The sequence below is a fragment of the Apteryx rowi genome, unplaced genomic scaffold (assembly GCF_003343035.1).
Source record: "Apteryx rowi isolate R43461 unplaced genomic scaffold, aptRow1 scaffold_335, whole genome shotgun sequence".
NCBI classification, from domain to species: Eukaryota; Metazoa; Chordata; class Aves; order Apterygiformes; family Apterygidae; genus Apteryx; species Apteryx rowi.
The window spans coordinates 146,676-166,789 of record NW_020449808.1 but is presented as its reverse complement, the minus strand read 5'-3'; the positions used below and the strand labels follow the sequence as shown (position 1 = coordinate 166,789).

At 37.5% G+C, this 20,114-nt stretch overlaps 1 protein-coding gene across 1 annotated transcript in view; it reads left to right on the top strand.

Moving 5' to 3' along the window:
• The window catches only part of MYOM2 (myomesin 2), an 83,190-nt gene that overhangs the window by 30,520 nt on the left and 32,556 nt on the right, over positions 1-20,114 (top strand). Inside the window, exons 12-19 of the mRNA XM_026072060.1 lie at positions 392-591; positions 1,766-1,819; positions 4,413-4,540; positions 7,798-7,981; positions 11,342-11,516; positions 12,877-12,998; positions 15,320-15,507; positions 18,126-18,252. Of these exons, the coding sequence (XP_025927845.1) occupies positions 392-591; positions 1,766-1,819; positions 4,413-4,540; positions 7,798-7,981; positions 11,342-11,516; positions 12,877-12,998; positions 15,320-15,507; positions 18,126-18,252 (1,178 nt within the window). The remainder of the gene's footprint in view (positions 1-391; positions 592-1,765; positions 1,820-4,412; positions 4,541-7,797; positions 7,982-11,341; positions 11,517-12,876; positions 12,999-15,319; positions 15,508-18,125; positions 18,253-20,114) is intronic.

Below are 20,114 nucleotides of genomic sequence, written 5' to 3'. Positions count from 1 at the left end.
AAAAGATCAGGTGAATGTTGCAATTTCAGCATGTTCTGTGGCAATGCATGTTAAAAATAAAGGTGAGTAACTTGTGCTTGATATGACAAAGAAGGGAACCTGGTGGAAGGGAAGTAGAGGGAGTTGACAAGGCCAGAAAACATGCAAGAAAAATGCCCTTTGCAACTGCATTATAAGTAAGTATGAGCACAGTGAGACCAGATTAGTAAGGACAAAGAAAAGGGTGTCTAAAGAATGTGGCTTTCATTAGTAAGTTGTATGGATTAGTTCCTCAATTTAGTGAGGACATCTTTTGTGACTCTGACTTGGTGTGTGTAAGTATGGTGTATGTTTATTGTGGGATGACTTTGACAAACGAACACTGAAAAATGCTGTCTTCTGCTACTCTAAGATGTGAAGTGGGTTTGGAAAACTGGATCCAGTGCAATGACGCTCCTGTAAAAATCTGCAAGTATCCTGTGACTGGTCTCTACGAGGGACGGTCTTACATATTCCGCGTGAGAGCAGTGAACAGTGCGGGCATTAGCAGGCCTTCCCGTGTCTCTGAACCAGTGGCAGCTCTTGACCCCGTTGACCTGGACAGAACACAAAGTAGGTTGTTCAAGGCTAGAACTGGTGTTCAATATTTGATCTTACATTTATTCAGATTCTGTTTTCAGATTCTGTTTGATTAGTAGCCTAAGGAGCAGGATTCATTTCTTCCTTTGAATGAATGGGTGTCTCACTAATTTCAAGGTGGGGGATACAGCTGCAATAGCAAGATCCATACTGACAATTTATCAGGACTTGGGGATTCCATCTCAATTATGGCTGGTTTTGTTTCTTTTAAATATAAAAACTTATTATCACAAGGAGCAATGTTTTCAAAAGAGGCAATATGTCCTGAAAGCTTCTATCATTTCCACTGGGAGATGGGCACTCAGATCCCACAAATTTTCACATTTGCTGGCAATCACTTTTGAAAAAGTTATTGAATATGCCTATTTTAGTTAAAAAAAAAAAAGAATTGTGATGTGAATTCACCACCCTAGAGACTCTCATATTTACCCACTCCTTTTTTTGCTAAGGGAAGTGTCAGCACTGGCACAAAGCTCCCTTTCCACAAGTTGGGGGCCTCTGGTATTGTGACTTTCCTAGCAGATGGAAAAAGTCAATCTAATGAAACAGCTCTTTCTGAAAACTCATTTTGTGCTCAAGGCCACTGCATTCTGCAAAGGAACCTTCATGAGAACTTCTCCATGAGTGAGCTAAGCTGGCTGGCTCCAGAAAGTAGTCTTGTTAGTTTAGCCCTGTCCAAAAACCCAGCACAAAGGCTACATATATCATAAACTTGCACACCTATTGTTTTGCATGCCCCTTTTATGCAGAGGAGAATTAAACTCATTATGAAGACTGCAGGTCCCAATGTTGTAAAACATGAGTTGAATATGCTATGTTTCCATCAAATTTATTGCTAATTCTTATGGCAAAAGCCCAAATCATGATATAGCTGTCCTCCAATCTGCCTGAGAATTGTGACCATGATTATTGTTTTTTAGTTCATCTTTAAATAGTACTGTCATGCTTAGTTTTCCCATGAAAGTGAATGAAGCAGTGTATAACTTTCAGTTGATTCCATCTTTGGAAAGTTTTAATAATAGAGTTATACAAACAGAGGTATATAAAGATACAGAAAAGCTTTTTAGCTGCTGATGAATGGTAATTTGCAAAATTTATGAATGTATCAAATTGGCTCAAGAAACTAACTGAATATTTTGGTTAACAGCTATTCATGTGGATGAAGGGCGAAAGATTGTAATCCGAAAGGATGACCTTGAAGGTATGCCACTTTTCCATGATTTCATTCCATCTGTCTATATCCTAGGAATTTAAGATTATAATTAGAAACATAGCAAATAAAAGAAAATACACCTAGTGAGCAAACTCTTCATAAAAATAAAGACAGATATTCTGTCTTGCAAACCTGAGAGAGCAGAAGGCAAAGACAAAGGTCTAAAAGGACAGACAGCATTATGCTGTTGACTGCACTGGTTTCATTATGTGCTGACAGCATCTCAATGTTTTACTTTGGCTAGTGATAAGTTGTGTTAAAGCAGCAGAACATTGCATTTGATCACATACATTTCCCTCTTTCCTATTCTTCTGGGAGACAAATACAGCTTTTTAAAGAGAATTTCATGATTTGAGCAAGCTGTTTTCCATTTAAAAATATAGAATCCAGTCTTATTCTAAATTAATATATCTGTCTGAATAAAGAGGCTTTTATTGAGGAAGTGTTATAGACTAGCCATTGTTTTTTCTCAGGAGAATTGGAGAGATTACTGCCAGCTTTTAGGATAAAGCCTGAATTTCTTCTATCTTTGGTAGTTTCTATATGTGCTGATTTTTTTTTTTTGGTCTGGATAATGATCTTCTCATCACTTAAACTGTCAAAAATGTGAACAATAATAGCTCAGTAGTATGGATATTCTGTCTGTATCTTCCACAAAGCTTATATATCCATAACTCCATTAATAACCTAATAAAAGGAAATTCACCTGAGAATAGGTGTAATTCAAAGAGAATCAGGCTCAGAAACATTAAATGGTTTTTCCCCCACCCCAGATGAATTTTCTCTAGTTTGACAATAGTATCCTAAATTAATTGATATGGCTATTCTCACGTTATAGGATCAAGAACATCCTTGTCTTACCTGTCTGGCTTCAAAGTATCTACTCCTGCTCTCAGGATTGCCTGAGAATGATCAGAGTGGTTAAACAGCCAATCTGGTATAAATATAAATAATGATATTTGGATTTCTGTTGTGATGATTTGTGCATATTTAATCAATGGACGTGAATATCCAAATACTGCTATTTATATATATCATTACTTTCATGTGCAAAATTGGAGACCATTTTTGAAAAAGTAATCTTACAGATCACAAATGGATTGCCTTTTCAGTGCCAGATGACCTTCCGTTCTGAAAGAGCAGACTGTACCATCGTGTTGTATCATTACAAATTATATCAGTTTGGGGTTTTTCAAGAATGTTTATGTAAAAGAAAAAATGTAGAGGTTTGGTATGTGAAACCAATTGAAAGCCTTTTGATTGTATGCACTGCACTGAAAATTATTATTTTTAATGCTTAAAATTATCTTCTTGACTGTACGTTGGCAATTTCTTAAATTCATTTATGTGTCTTTCTTAATGAAAAAATATATTTGTAGGAAATCAAACATCAGAATGCACTGAGAGAAAATAAATTTTGACTGGATAAGTCCCAGTTTGCTTTAAAAAAGCATGGTTTTGACTCGGAAAAATGTACAAAGAAATAACTTTAGTGTACATTTTGAGCCTGGTTGGTTCTACAGATGTTTATAAACCGCCAAACTTCACTTCTATGATTCAGAGATTATTACCGAAACATTTTTCTTTTTTTAATGTCAAATTATGAGCATTTAGAGGATATATGCTCTTTGTTTGCATCAGAAGTGGCAAAACTTATCTTAAAAGAACTAAACTTTCTCCTTCTCTGTTGTAAACCGTAAAACTAAAATATTTACAGGTATCCGCTGAATTGCCATGTCTGAACTGTTACAGAGGAGGAAGCTTCTTCAGAGCTATGTAGATATGTATGAAGCTGTCCTTCATAGGTCTGAAGCTCTCCTTATGTCTGGCTATTTTACACCACTGTAATCCCACTGGTAGGGAAACGAGCTCCTTCTCAGTGCTGCGGTGGGAGAGTGTGACCACAAAGGGCAGCGCTGGTCCAGGCTATGCCGGTCCTGGTAACGTGGCAGCGAGAGTGAGGAGGGGGTGGTCGATCAGGCCACTCCAGCTGAGGTAGTCAAGAAAGGGCTGGTGACATATTAGTACATTTCTGGTCCAGAGGTCTTAGAGGTGCTCTAGATTATCCAGCTGGTAATACCATCACATTACTGGAGATAGTGTTAATATTCTCTGTTTCCTTTTCCACTTTCCACTTCATTTTAAGCTGCTTTTCTCCTTGAGTGTACCTCCCTTCCAGTTATCTTCTTCTAGTCTAATTTCTCATAATAACTCTTTGGACTTCTGTGTTTGATCAAAAAATAGCTCTTATTTGCATATAGTGAGTAGGTTTTTCCAAGGCATTTTGCACAGCAGATTAAAGTAATTCAAATGTGATCAAAGAAAAAGCATGTGTGACAAATGCACAACTTTTCAGGGGAATATTTAACTTTGAAAAAGTAAATAACTAACTTTTAACATGGATGTTTCATTCCTCAAAATGGAACTGAAGCGAGAAGTGAACTGCACGACTGATACTGTAGCCTTTAATAGCTGAGCAACGTACTGCAGGGTGGGAGTTCAGAAAGATGAGCTGTAGCACAAATGCTGACGCGGTGGTTAATCTGCTGTTTAACATTCACTACGTTTATTACTCTTCCAGGCGATATTCAGATTCCAGGCCCTCCCACCAATGTACATGCCTCAGAAATCAGCAAAACATATGTTGTACTCAGCTGGGATCCACCTGTTCCCCGTGGCAAGGAGCCACCAACGTATTTCATTGAGAAGGTACTGTACTGTACAGTGGCATTGAACTGTAAGGCATTTCATTGCCACGTGCAATTATATTCAACTCACTTTCAGAACTACAGAATGAACAACAAAACTAACACTCTGAGTGTTGCAGGACTTGGCAATGGGATATTGGAGAAGGCATGGACAGTCAAATGTCTTATTGCATGCTTTAATGAGTAGAGTATTGAATTCAAGGTCCAGCAAAATGGACGCCCTGTGCTATTTGTTTACTGCTGTCTAAAATGAGAGCAATCCTACATGTATAAGGTAACTTTTTAATAGAAAAGAAATACCTTTGATTTCTCCTCCCTACAGTCAGGGCTGGCAGTTTGCAATCTGTCCTTATTAAAGGGAAGTATATGGGGGTCCTGCAGCAGAGCAGGTCATAAACAGTGACTCATCATGTGATCCTCACCTCCCTTTCCACAGGTGTACTGCACCCTCTGCTTTTGCCTGACATTTTCAGCTCATTCCCTGAATATGAAGTCAATAGAGAGAGGTAGACCTCTGTCTCAGGTTCACTGCTCCCCGGTAGTCTTCACGGCTGCCTTTCTCCTCCCCTTGACTTGACAGGGAACTTGGGCTCATTCTTCCCCTACCTGGGCTACTAAGATTTAGATACATCCGTCCCTGAGCCAGGTGTCTATCTTAAGTGTGTTGGATACCATCCAGAGGTCTTAATCTTTTCTCCTTCCTACAAAGTTTCCCCATCATTTCAGTAGGTAAATTGGGCCTCATCCCTGACCGCTAAAACTCTTCAATGCCAAGCTATAATTAGACTTTATGAATAATGTCTGTAGCATATGCCCCCACAAACACCAGAACCATCCATAAAACTGCCACACACTCAGTCTGCATCTTGAATATTGCAAGAGACTTTCCTCAGGTCCTTACCATGTAATTTTTCTCTTCTCACACTTGTTCAGCACATTCCTCCAAAGTTCATTTCCTAGCCGATAATTCTGTTCATATCACCCCTCATATGCCCCCACTTCTGCCTTCTCTTTCTCTGCCACATTAAAATCTCAACTTCAAAAGCCCTTCAGAACCCTTCCCTACCTTATGGATCATCCATCAGCTGGTGGATGACAAAGCAATAGGTGTAAGGTGAAGTCCACTCACTAGTTAAATTTTCCCACAAACRTGTTCATGATTTCTCCCACTCTGCCTTTCCCATTTAAGAAAAGTAATGAAAATTTCCATAGAAATAAATATCTATTTTTTTCCTATACAACACAGTGTTATGTCATTGATCCTTTCCTTTGATCCTTATTCCCTGCCATATACATGCTGTCCTGTCTATAGATTGCAAGCATGCTGAGTTAAAGATTTTGAACCATCTCTTTATCCTGTGTTTATGTATCAACTAACAGGGAGGTTTTGATTGCTGACTAGATTTTCTAGAATAAGAATAATGTAAGTAAAAATAACTTTAATCAGGAGCACATTTTGGATCACAACCTGACGCTAAGTGTGGGACTTATCTTCACTTTAGTTGCCTAAAATTTATAGGTCTACATCTGAACTAGTTACCTAGATATTCCTATAGTGCAGGAGAAATAGCAACTTCTTTGTCATGATTCAAAAATCATATATTAGATGACCACTGTAGGACAAGATGTGTCCTGAAAGTGCTTAGTTGTTTCCAGAACCTACAGAAATATTCTAGATGAAAAGCTCAGATGCAGATTTTTATTGAGTGGACACCTACGCTTTGCTAGTTGAATTTCATTCTAAATATGCTTTGGAAATGTGTATATTCACATGTTTTACAGAAATAACTCTATATAACAGCACAAACAGTACAAAGCAGTGGGAATGATGAACAAATGAGTTTTAAATAAATCCCAAACTTACTAAGAGAAACTGAGACTGAGAATTAAAAGGTTATTATTAGGAAAAAAAAGTTTCATTATACTAGTTAAAACCTGACTCTAAAATCCTTTGTCATATAACTAGCTGTTATGTATATGTATAGCCCATTCAGTTCATAGATGAATATTTGTTCATTGCTTTGCACAGACATCTCTTAAGTTAGGAATGCACAATTTTAAATTAATGTATTTTAAATAAAGAAGTATCAATCCTAAAGAATAAAACAGAATTTTGAAAGTCTTCAAGAAACACAAAATGGAAGAGAGTTCTCCATTCTGTAAAATAATGCTCCCTTAACAGCAGAAATAAATTAAATCAAACTACAGAATAAAACATTATGCTGATTCTTGCCTCCATCAAAATGAAACACAACAATTAATGTTTCTCATGACAGAATGTAAGATATATGGCAAAATGATGCTCTTTTCATATTTTCCATCTTTTTATTAATGAAGAAATTACATTTCTTTTTTGCTACTGAGAACAATAGCTGGGTTCAGTATCTATGAAAAAGATTTTTATTATTTATCTGTAATAGTGTGCAGAGTGGTTTCTAAGCACCCATGAAACACTATTCCTTCTTTAATGAGTTCACAGTCTAACAGGTTTTGTTCACAGACTTCTCTTCCATAATTTTATGAAAAATTAATTTTAATGCACCTTTCTGTGTCTTAAAGCAATTTTATTTAGGCTGCTCACTGGACACTTGAGTTTTACTAAAATCACTGATATAGCCCATGGCTTATCTTTGTTTTGGGTCAACAGTTTATTTGGGGAAGCTACTGGACAGCAGAATTCTCTCAGAGTGCTGGTTTGCTGGCACTCCTCCGTATGGAGGTATGGTAATAATTAGCTCAGCTGCTATGCTGAAAATATTCTAAAGTAATTATTTCATTTGATGAATATTCTTATGGACATGACTTTAGTCAGCAGAGTGCATAAACATATGGTAGCAAGTAAAGAAACACTCCCCTCCCCACCTTTCTACAGAATCTGGATTAGAACTTGTTTGCTTTATGACTAACCTTTGGGTGTTCAAGTGATTTTTGCAGGACGTGAGAGTAATTCTCTTGAGAGCAATCAGAGCTGACAGTCAAGGCCCTAACTGAAGGCTAGCTGTGTATGCCAGAAGGCATATATTGGTGTCTAGACAGATATGGAGACATTTATGTACTCAGACCTTTTCTGTAGAGTAACTGAATGCATGAGCAATGCAGATTTGCATATGTTAAAGCAAGGCATTTGAGAATGATCCTTCTCCTTTCATTCTTAAACAAATTCATGACAGGATGCAATATGTTCATTTTTTTGACAGTTCCAAAATGATCCTCATCTTTCTTTCTTACTTTCCTTTTTTTTTTTTTTTTTTTTTGTAGTCCATGGTTGGCAGTGGAAGCTGGCAAAGAGTCAATGCACAGGTTGCTGTAAAATCTCCTCGCTATGCCGTGTTTGACCTTGCAGAAGGAAAATCATATGTTTTCCGAGTCTTGTCAGCAAACAAGCATGGAATCAGTGATCCATCTGAAATCACAGAACCTATTCAACCACAAGATACTGTTGGTAAGGCATTAATTGTATGGTATCAATATTAAATGCAACTGATATTTAAAAAAATTGCAAATAAACAAGTCTCATCATAACTAGATTAATATTATTACAATAATAGTAATTAAATTCATTTGTGTTCCAAAAAGACCAAGATGTTAAATTTTGGAAACATTGAGAACTTTTCCTAATGATTGTGCATTTCCTTGTTGAGACTAATAATTGTTATAAAGTTAAATTAATTTTAGTTAGTCATTCTTCAGAGTACTCTTTCGGTGTGACTTGTCAAAAAAGTAGAATAATACTGGTTAATCACTAACTCAGATAATTATTGTCTGGCTCAGGTAATTATATATTACCTAATTCCCTACAGTTTCAATTAGATAAGGTAGCTTTTCCTTTCTTTCTGAGTAATCWAAGTTGTGAATTATTGCTGGAGCAGAATTCCTGTGGCAGGCAGATGACTAGATTTCAGTGTTGGGGAAAGTTATATCTACATATTCAGTGGCAACTTTCCAAAGGAAAATGAAGGGTTTATCTTGGGGCCACATTTAAACATACAAGCAAAAATTTAGGGAGCAATTACTCATCTTGTTGCTCAAATATATGGTTTACTCTTGCAGTTTAGCAAAGGTCACAGATAAACAGTCCCATGTATTGACAGCTGTCACCTTAAGAGCTCACATATTACTAGTACACTTGCCAGAAAGATAAGAAATGAGTACAATATCTGATATACCATAGTGCACTAGATGTTGATAATGGAGTCTTCTTCATGTTTACGGTAATTTAAAAAATGTAACCCAGCACCTTGCCTGATTTGAAACTACACAAGATGAAATAAAAACATCTTGTGCTTTTATGTATTCTTGATTTGATATCTCATTGATACATATAAATTATTTAAACTGTTCATCATTCCCCGAGGTAGGGAAGAAACATACTGTATTTATTTCACTTAGTACAGAAAATAGGCTACCCCTTAGGGATTAGCACAAGAAGGTTTTAATAAATCATAGCAATAGTGGAAGACAGAAAGCACAAGATATTATTTTAAAGAGAAACTGCAGTACTTTCGGAGATGGAGTTAACTACCTGTGCTAAAATACATTATGGATGCACATGGCTTTGTTTAGTTGCCTGCACATAGCGCTGTTTGACATTCCTGCGGGTATATGAGAAAACTTCATGGGGCTGGCAAACATGACACGGGAATTGTGGGAGACATTCTTTCTCGAGCAGCAACTAGAGGACAGATGGGGTGCTCCCCATCTAGTGCACCCAAAATGGCACTTAGTATATGTGTGTAGGCAATTTAATTGAGTGATAAGAGGGGATTCAGTTTGAGATTGACATCTAAATTTAGGTGTATCCATGTAGGCATCTACAAGTGCTCTAGAGGTCTCTACTCCCACTGCAATCTGTGGAGCCTAAAGGATAACTTGGCTGACCACCCATGGGGTGTCTACAYTGGGGTGAGATGAATCATTCTCAGCACTCCACTGACCGCCGGTTAGTGGCTCAGTTCGGCTTCCCGCCCAGACATCTAGTACCTTTCGAGATGCTTTCAGTTTGCCATTTCACAGGGGTGCAAGTATGTCCTGAGTCATATCTGCCATCCCCAGGAAGAAGTCTGCAATGCACTAGAATGTCTAAAATGGCACTAAGTATGTTTGTGTGGGTAATTGAATCAAGCCCTAGATCTTTGACTATAATGGCAGCTTAGGAACATGTGCTTGTAAATGTAAACTCTTGTATATGTAAATTCCTACATTTAGGTACTTTTATCTCAACCTCAATCCACTTAATGTTACAACCCTACTGTATAAACTACAATATCATGTAAGTATTATTTTTTTATTTTGAGATTGAAAGACTGAATGAAAAAAAATGCTGCCTTTTTTTGTTTCATGCTGCTTGCTTCAGCTGTAGTTCTATGAAACATATAAATCTGGGGAAACTAAAATGCCTCTGATAGGTAAGTGCTGGGTGCCACTCTTAATCTATCATGAAAGGCTGAGACATTGCCTCAGTTCCTTATGTTATTGAAGCTCAAAAAGGTATTTTATAGTGTACAGACTGTTTGAACTGGCCCTTATTAACTAAGGTATTTTGTTTACATTTGGATGTTGATGTTTCTGATTCTATTTATGCACATTCAGGGTGTCTAGCTGAATATAAACCAACAGTGCGTTTTCATTGCATATAGTGAACTGCATACTATGCTACACTGGGAGGACTGTGACAAGCAGATTGAAGGAAGCTTTATTTCTCTCTGCTTCATGCTGGGGAGGTTGCTTCTGGAGCACTGGGTCCAGTTATGGCTGCCTTAGGTTACAGGGATGTGGAGAAACTGGAGCAGTCTAGTGGATGACCAGGGGCCTCAAGGTTGTGACCTATGAAGAGAGGTTGAGGTACTGGGGTTGTTTAGCCTGGTGAACAGGAGGCTAAGGGGTGATCTAATAGCAGTCTACCTCTTCTTGAAGGGGAGTTACAAAGATGATGGTGCCAGACTGTTCTCAGCAATGCTAGGTGATGAAACAAGAGACAACAGACACAAATTATGGTTTGGAAGATTCAGGCTGGACATTACTTAGTGAAAAAGGTGCAACAGTGCAATACTGGAATGGGTTCTGCAGGAAAGCTTTGAAATCTCCATTGTCAGAGATTTTCAAGACTCAGTTAGAACAAGCCATGACTGACCTGGCTTAGAGTTGGTGGCAGTCCCACTCCTATTGACAGGTTGGACTAGACAACCCCCTGAGATCCCTTGCAACTAACATGCCTATGCTTCTGTGAAATGCATCTAGCTAAGTTTAGCTAAGAACTTAGCATTCAAACACATGCTTAAAGTTGTGCTGAAAAGCTGGCTATTCCTGAATTGGGGTGGTCATGAACTGACTGGAAGGTAGYATTTCCTAACTCTCATGATACTACACTTAAATAGTTTATGTGCATTACTTACTGATGAAGTAGTGCTACAGGAGGCATACCTGAAGCTGTTATTCTGAATTGAGAGAGAATATTTTCATACCCATACATTTTTATCAGCACTGACATTTGAAAATATGTCTTTCTATAACTCATTCCTCAGAAACCTGTATAAAATCGCAAAATTATGGAGACTAGTAGCTTAGAGTAAATTTACTATAAGAAAACCAGTAGAAAAACTAAGTATGTACTCACATATATAAGTATCCAGACAAGTGAATTACTTATAGCAAAATAAATACACTAAAATGCATATTATAAACATAGTAGAAGTCATAGCTATAGTGATTAAATATGATAAAAGTATACAATGTTGTATCTAACTTAACTTAGTTTTATTTTTATTTATTTCATTATAGTGAATATTTTCTCTCTTTTTCTTAGTTGTTCCATCTGCACCTGGTCGGATAGTGGCCACAAGGAATACAAAAACATCAGTTGTAGTTCAGTGGGATAAGCCAAAACATGAAGAGGATTTGTATGGCTACTACATTGATTATTCTGTGGTGGGATCAAATCACTGGGAATCTAGTAACCACAAACCTATTAAATATAACAGGTATTGACAATGCTTCTGTATTTCCAGGAGTTTTGAAAACTGTAGAATAATATTAAGTAAATTTATGTGGTAAGCAATGGCATTATCGTGGAAGATGAACGTTTGAGGAAAAATAGTCTGCAGAGTCTCAAGCCTGAACCTTTCAGGTTGCAGGGCAGACTTTTTCCATTTTTGTTTCTCCAAAGAGAAGTGTCTTTTTCTATTCCATGCCTTTGAGTTATAAAAATAGGTTTCAGAGACATGAATCTGTATGACTTGGTCCTGAATGAGCATAAAATGAATGCCTTTCTTGACGTCTGGGTTATGTCTGGGATGAAATGACCTGATGCACATGAGAAAGAATATAAGAAGAGGGGACGCAGAAGCTTTCCAGGCTGTTCCTGCCTGGAGCCCGTAGTCCAGGCCATCAGGGCACATTGCTGTTCCTGCTATAAATGTGGTGGAGAAAGTGCTGCTGTTGCTGAGACCGCTGTGTATGAAATCCAAGTGTGCTGCCCCAGAGACGTCAGAGCTCCCCAACCTGCTAGGTCTATGGGTAAAGAAGAGCCCCTGTCTCTAGCTCCCCTGTCATGATAGTGGCCCTGTCTGTATTTCTGCTGATTTTTTACTCCCTCCAGAAAACATTACTTTGTTACGTGATTCGTCAAATAATTTCCTTTGTGAAAATTATGACTACTTTTATTGGAATTACTCACCAAATGCAAAGTTTGTTTATGTTATTTATCTTTTCTTATRGGTAGATAACAAGCACATAGTGTTTAGTGTATTTTGTCAGTTATTAATTAATTTTGAGTGACTGTATTCAGCGAAATCCTTTGATCAAGCAATCAAGGAACTTGATCAAAGAAGAAGTAGAGACTAATTCTTGGTCAAAGGGACTGGGACAGCATAAAAGTAAGAAAAAAAAAATTCCATTTTTCATATGTGAACACATCCTACAATAGGACAGTCCTGACAATTCTATTTGTTACAATAATTGCCTAGAACTTCAGATCAAAATTGAAAGCTCTTCTTGGCAGTTACTATGAATATAGTGAAAAACAGTCCCTGCCAAGAATAGATTGGAATTTAGCAACCCCAAGTTCAGAAGGAATATGCTGTGGTTTATCTGACTCTACACAGTAGATCAGCACTAGCAATTTAATGAGTCCTCTAACTTTTGTTCCAGTGTCCCATCCAATTATACTGTACTATATACTTGGTACAGTATTAGGGTTCTTTCTTGGAAATATTTTCCTTTGTGAAGCACTCATGAAGCTGAGCTTGCTTATTGTGGCCAAGATTTCATTTTACAGCACGGAATGCTTCCTATAAAATATAAACTAATATGTGATGCTGTTTTTTTTTTTTTTTAACTCAGGTTTGTTGTTCATGGTTTGGAAACTGGGGAGCAGTACATCTTCCGTGTAAAAGCTGTGAATGCTGTAGGATTCAGTGAAAACTCACAGGAGTCTGAGGCTATAATGGTACAGGCAGCCCTTAGTAAGTATGMTTGTGCAACTCAGCTTCTTGTTTCTTTAACAAGGTACGAATCTGCAGCAACCAGCTCCTTTGGTCTCCTTTACTATGACAGCACATTTTACAGCCATAGGTCACATCCCGTTGGTAAGGTTATGCTGTGGCATGTTGCTATGCTCCACGGAAAAGTCACTGTGGGGGGAAAAAAATAGTTATTCGTAGAGTCTGTTAGAATTATTGAGTCAGAGTCACTATAATGGCTGGGCTGCCTTCTGCTCCTCAGTTGCAACAAAGAAACCGTAAATCTTGATTAAGTTAGACAGTGGCTTCTGGGTGATTTGGAGTGGTGCAAATCAGTTTAGCGTGACATCTGCTCCATTTAGTAGAGTTTCAGGAAACTTTCTTATTGTGTGCCTGGACCAAACAGAAAAGTCCCTTTGGCTGCTCTAGTCTGGGAAGCAATCTACCTCCTCTGGTACTCTGCAAGAAATATTTTCGTGCAAGAACAACCCACTGTGTGTGCCAACCCCACTAGTTACAGTAGGGATGATACATACCTAGTGGAGGGCAGAATAATTATTTAGACCATCAAGTACACAGAGCTGGGCTATTAAGGGCTCTTTTCCAATTTTCATTTCTGCACTGCATTCAGAGCCTTGAAACTTGAATAAAAAGTCACAGAAAAGACTTGTACTTTGAAGGTCAGTTCGATTAACAGTTTTAGTTTCATACCGAAAAACTTAAAATGGAAAAAAAAAACCCAAACACCCCCTGAGTGGCTTCCTCTTAGCGAGGGACACACATACTTGTCAGAAGTAAAATATTTGCCATTCAGAATGCCTATTAGAAGATGCTTTCTTAAATTTGGATGTGGTGTTACTGACAAACCTACTCTTTTTGATTGTTTTAGGAGGAAGTGTGTCTCATATGGGTAGGTGGTACACGAACACTTTTACATTTGCCACCTTTAGGTTGTATATGCACTTGCACTTTGAAATTTTGTGGCACCTTTCATTTTGTCACTGTGTGTGTTTGACAATGAGGGTTGCATGGGGTATATCACCACACACAGGCCAGGTGGATCTTATACACACTTATGGCATGTGAATAGCTTTTATTCATTTCAGTAGCCTTAATAAGAATTTAGTAGGACTATTCGCAGGTGAACTCGCATTTGTGTGGACAGAATCCTTCTGTAGTATTGGTTGAAAGGCATGTATAGGAGTTTGCTATGGTCATTATTATTTATCAAGAAGTGATAGCAACTGCAAAAGCCTTTTTTTAAGTCAGAGCCAGTCTGAATATCACACTACATTTGATAAAATGAACAAAAAGTCAGTTTCTGCTGATTACTATCTGTTTTCATGCTGATCACTAGTAAAGCTACAAGTTCAGGAATTGCATTAAGGGCCCTGGCTAACATGTTCTCTTCTAAATGAGGTAAATCAGATTCTCTCAAGAAATACTGGTAAGTCACCTGAAAAGATTGGATCAGCTTTAGGATCAGGAGCTCAGCCTGTACTGACTGCAGCATGACAGGGTCCAGGAAGGAGTGTCTTCAGGTGAACTTTCTTGCGCAGAGGGAAAAAACAAAACAGTGCTTTCTAGACTAGAAGGGGTGTTTGCTGGTAGGAGGGGTGTAAAAAGTAACTCAGGAAACAATTATCTGCATTTCTAGGAAGCTGCCTGGGTGACATTTCTGCTTCTGCCATATGTAGGTCTAGTACCTCTGAGGAAAATTCACAAGGGAAATGTCTTTCCTGCCTCCCCGTAGCATAGGCTTGTGCAAGTTTAACCATTTTCTGTTCCTTACGGGGTAGACAGCAGCTTCAGTCTGAAGTAGGCATAGAATAAGGGGATAGGAAGGAAAAGCATGGAGGCCATAAGTGAGACAGTCACACGACTTCATTTCATTTGAGCTCATAGCCATTTTTTTTATTGAGTCTTAATCCATTCCAAAAGCATTTAATCAGCTTATTTGTTTTTTGGCAGGAAAATGTCCTCTGATTCTTCTGAAATCTTGTAGCATAGTATTCGATCTGGAGACATTTTCGCTGCCACTACCATTTCCATACTAAAGATCTTAGTCTGTTCCTTCTTTCTGTCGCCTCAGAGGGCCACTCTGAGGCAGATCTTTCATGAGGCAGATCTTTCATACGGGAGCTTTCATGCTTATTTTTGTAGATAAAAATAATTTTGATTAGCAGCTTTACAATTACTTTTTTACTGAGATGTAACTGATAGTAGTACATTGCAGAAAACAAAGACAGTACAGAAAAACTAAACTTCTGCTCTGCAGTGTTTTAGACTCTATCATAACTCTCAGTATGCTTATTTCCTTTTAGCTTGTCCATCACATCCTCATGGTATCACACTTCTTAACTGTGATGGTCATTCAATGACCCTTGGCTGGAAAGCACCGAGGTTCAGTGGAGGTTCACCAATCCTTGGTTATTATATCGATAAACGGGAAGCTAACCATAAAAACTGGCATGAAGTCAATTCTTCCCTTATTACCCGGACAATTTATACGGTTAGTACTTTTTAGTTCTTATCTTTCTGTAGTTGGTTCATATTATGTCATTACTTTTGGCAGAATTCTACTTTCTTGTAGAGACATTATTAAAGTTTACCTGCTTCACCCCAAACAGGCCCTTCCACTGTGTATTTTGCAGTGCAACAAGCCTGAGAACTGAGGAGGAGATACAGTGAATCAGTGCCATCCCTTGCTATTAAATTCTAAGATAAACACGGTCATTTAGATGAGGGAACTTCTGAGGAAAAAGTTGTGAAGCACCTTTCTTGCTAAGGACAAGATGAGCTATAAAATGCTTCATAAACTATATTCATTAATGACTTCTATATATATATCCAGAGTAATAACATGTAGAGGAAAGATGGAAACATTTAGATGGAAGCATTAAAAGACCATGCTGTCTGTAGAACTGGAGACTTGAAAATAAGATGAGGATAGGCTGAGAACAAATTGAAGTGGCCCAGTTCTTTCTCTCAACGTCTGCCTTCAGCTAAAAAGGGGAGTTGTGAACAAACCTACCATTATACCTCATCTCCTCTTTTCCAAAGAGTGCTCCAAAGTAACAGACAGCTGTGATTTTAGATTTGAAATAAATTATTTCTGCTTGCTCTTATAATGCATTCAGTGTTTCTTAACAGAGGAAATGCATGATGAGAACTTCCATGAGGAAAGGCTAGGGAAGATAGGCTACAGAAACCTATTAATCAACATGATGCTTGTGAAATTAAGGTAAACAATCAGACATTTATTCCCAACTACTTTTTAGAAATACCCCTGCAAGCCAGCAAGCTTCCTATAAACCTCAGGGCAGAAATAGATCTTTAGCAGAGATCTGAATCTAAAGTGGATAACTGCGCTGCGGATGAGCTCAGTAAGAATGCTTCATGCGCAGAAGAAAGTGCAATGTGCAGAGGCAGTGCAGTGCTCAGCTGTATGCATGAAGGCTTATGGCTGAGTTTATAACTGACATCTCCGACACAGCAGATGGAGCATGGGTATTGAGAAATAAAAAAGAGCTAATAGGATGGGCATGAAAGAGCAGCAGTAAGCAGTGCTTCCTAGGTATTTTAATTTTTTAGTGTGTTTGTAAACAAATGTGTAATGTAAATTAGGGGAAACCATTCGGAGTTTAATTAATTTGATATTTAAGGTCTCAGTCCTGCCAGTAACTGTATTTGTGCCTGAAGGTGCATCTTCATACATTATTTTGAAGGACTGGAATCTGAAATACTAATGGGAAATAAAAGCAAGAGAGCTTTTAGAAGCACAGGATATTTTATGACATACTGCAAGCAGCCAAGGCCCTTGTATGGACAGTATAGCACTAGGAAATCAATAGAGATTTGTCCTTGACTGATTAAGTGATTCTGTGGGAACCCCAGAAATATTTGTTCCGTTATTAACTGGGGATTTCAAACTGTTTTTACAACTGAACTTCTGTTCTCTCTTGTCATTTACAGTATACAGCTTTTCAGGAAACTCTGGCTAAATTGTATTAGTGACTGGCTTCTCCTAGTTTACTTTGTTTTGCTTTGGTTTTCTATCTGATGCTATCTCAGGTAATCATCCCATCATATGTTTGTTCCCATGAAAAATAAATATCACATTAAAATCCTGTTTTATCTCCTATTTTGCCAGAGAACAGTTATAGTTTATTTATATGAAAAAAATAAAGCTGTTCAATATCTCTACCAGAAGTACAGCCCTCAGCTGCATCTTTCTCTTGAGAAATATGTTAAAATATGATTTGGGGAAAATTATCTAGGGGCTTGAGGTGCAGAAGACCTGTTTATTATATTGAGATGGTCTGGGAAAGAAAGGGTGGGAGAGGGCTGCTACCATGATGTGCTCAGTTTGTGGAGAGGCTCAGGCTGTTGGGATGCCTTATAACATGTCTACCTTGACCTCAAAATCTGAGGTGGTGATGCGGTGATAGCCTCATTGGATAATCCAAARTTATTTTACCAGGAAGACTAGCAACAGGATGGTGTCGGTTCTGCTCATACCACTTGCAGTGCTTACCTACTTACTTTATAATGCTAGGTAATAATACRAAAAGGACACAGATAAACCACATAAAATTATCAACAGAGAATATTTCCCAGAGTTATCTCCACACACTGCTGAACTAAGAAATGGATCAGCTTTCCCTTTAGTTTCTTGTTTTTTCTTCTCTGCTCAGTCAAGTATGACCAAACACCATTTGAACTCTTACTTAAGTGTGTGGTCATTCATAAGCAGTACAAAAAGTTATTTCATGTAAGAACACTCTTTCCTCAGTATCTGCTAGGGGCCACTCATTGAGTGAGCTCCATGGACCTTTGCTCTAAATTTTTACAGCCTGTCCTGCCAATACATTGAATGTTGTTGTTGTTCCACAACTGTTCATCTGAAGCTGAAATGTGGAAATAAAATCTAGACCTTTGCAGTGTGTTTGGTTTAAATGTAAAATCTTCAGATTAGAGTATCCCAGTACTCCAAGCATAGCAGTAGGGTCTGATTTGAGTTAACCAATGACAGAATGCTTATTTTTAATATATTAAGTATTTCATTTATTAAAAGAATGCAAATCATAGCTTTTAATGTACATACATTGATTTGTTTTCTCCAAAAAGGTAGAGGATTTGATGGAAGATGCCTTCTATGAATTCAAAATTGCTGCTGCAAATCTGGTTGGTATAGGTCAACCTTCAGATCCCAGTGAGCACTTTAAATGTAAAGCCTGGACTATGCCAGAACCTGGTAAGTCTATTAATTTCTCATGAACTTCAATTTAATATAAACTCTTTGCAACCCAGTCAGTGTAATGTTCCAGTCAAACTCTGCTGAATGTCTTTTGGTTCCAGCATAAGAAAGATAAACTCTAGTCTACCTAATGCGAGCACATAAATTGTGCCTAAATGTTAGGTATCTAGGGAGTTGTTTCTCCTCAGTAATGCTTGAGTTCTGTAGATAATCTGTGAAGTATCTTTGTCGGCCTGCCTATTTGTAACACCCTCACTCATACTGAGCAACACTTTTGCTGAAGCTATTTGCGATGTCTGGTACTGATTTGCCTAAAACAGAGGGTGTCACAGTACAGCCCATAATGAAAACACCAGTATAATATATTTCTACCTCCTTTTCCCCCAATTCTCTAAAATACTGCTGTGTTCTTCACTCAAAATCTATTTATAACATACAGCTTTGCTATGCAATTAAAGATCCATTTCAATACCTGTTTCGGTCATCAGGAGTTTTCTGACACCTACACATATCTGTTTCTTGCATAAATGTTCATACAGTTATTTTTTAACTAAAAAAAAAGACCCTTACACCTATTTTTGTACAACTATTGACATTTTCAGTGATTCCAAAAAGAGATAATTAGCATAAGAAGACAGGAGAATTTCATTTTTCTTTTCTATGTTATAAATAAAAAGTATTTCTTGCCTGGAACAAAAAACAATTCAGTAGGATCATGGAATCATTTAGGAGGAAAGACTCTCAAATGTCATCTAATTCAACTGCTTGCCCAAGTCAGGATCAACTATATCTATCTCACTGTTGACAGACACTTTTCTAATTGATTCTTACAGATTTCCACCCACAAAGGAAGATCAAGGTTCTTTGGGCAGGTTTTATTCCTGATTTTGTGACCCTTACAGTTCAGAAGTTTTTCTAATATTTCTGAATCTTTCTTGCTGCAATTTAAGCTTGTTTACTTCTTTTTCCGTCCACCATGGACATGGAGATAAGCTTGGTCCTTTCCTCTTTGCAACAGCCTTTCTACGTATTTGAGGTCTTGAATCAGACTCCCAGCTTTCCCCTTGAGTTAACAAAACCCAGTTCCTGCAGCCTTTCCGCATGCAACAGGTATTCCAGATCTCTAAATAAGAGATCTTGTTGCTTTCCTTCAAACTTTTTATAGTTGGTTCATATTCTTCTTGAATGACAGCACACAAACTTGACACGTTATTCCAATAGTTGTCAATGCTGATCTGAGAAATGGTAACTTCACAGGTCTACAATTATGAGTCTGCTTATAAACCCTCTTCAATTCGTCTTTTAAAAAAAAATCACTAAGACTCAAAAGTTCAAAGTCTGCTTCTTTTTAATGGCCATATTCTTTTCTGTAAAACTTCTTGTCAGCCAGTTGTTCTCCACACTTTCTAGCCAAATTCTTCTCTGAGTTTTTAAATCTTACCTTGTGGATTTAATGGCATGGCAAAACTGTCAATAAAAAAAGTTTAATCTTCTGAATTTAATCCCCTTTGGGCTAATTACATTTTCTTATCATTTTGTAATATTTAGTATAAATAYATCATCAGTGGAGCAATTATTTTTCTAAAAGATTCAAATTTGTCTGTGATTTATACTCTACAGTGTTTTCACAATGTCAGTGGAATTGCCTATTGTGTAAACCAGTGAAGATTATCTTTCATTTTAAATGATATGTAAAGAAATAAAATAAAAGGCACTTTCAGGAAATGAAGAGAGTGAAATTTCCATTTTCATAATGAACAATGTGACCTTTCTACTCTTTGGCTGATTACATTGTTCTCATTATGAAGCTAGCTGAACAGAGAGCATTGCATTCTTCCTGCTTTAAAAAAAAAAAAAAA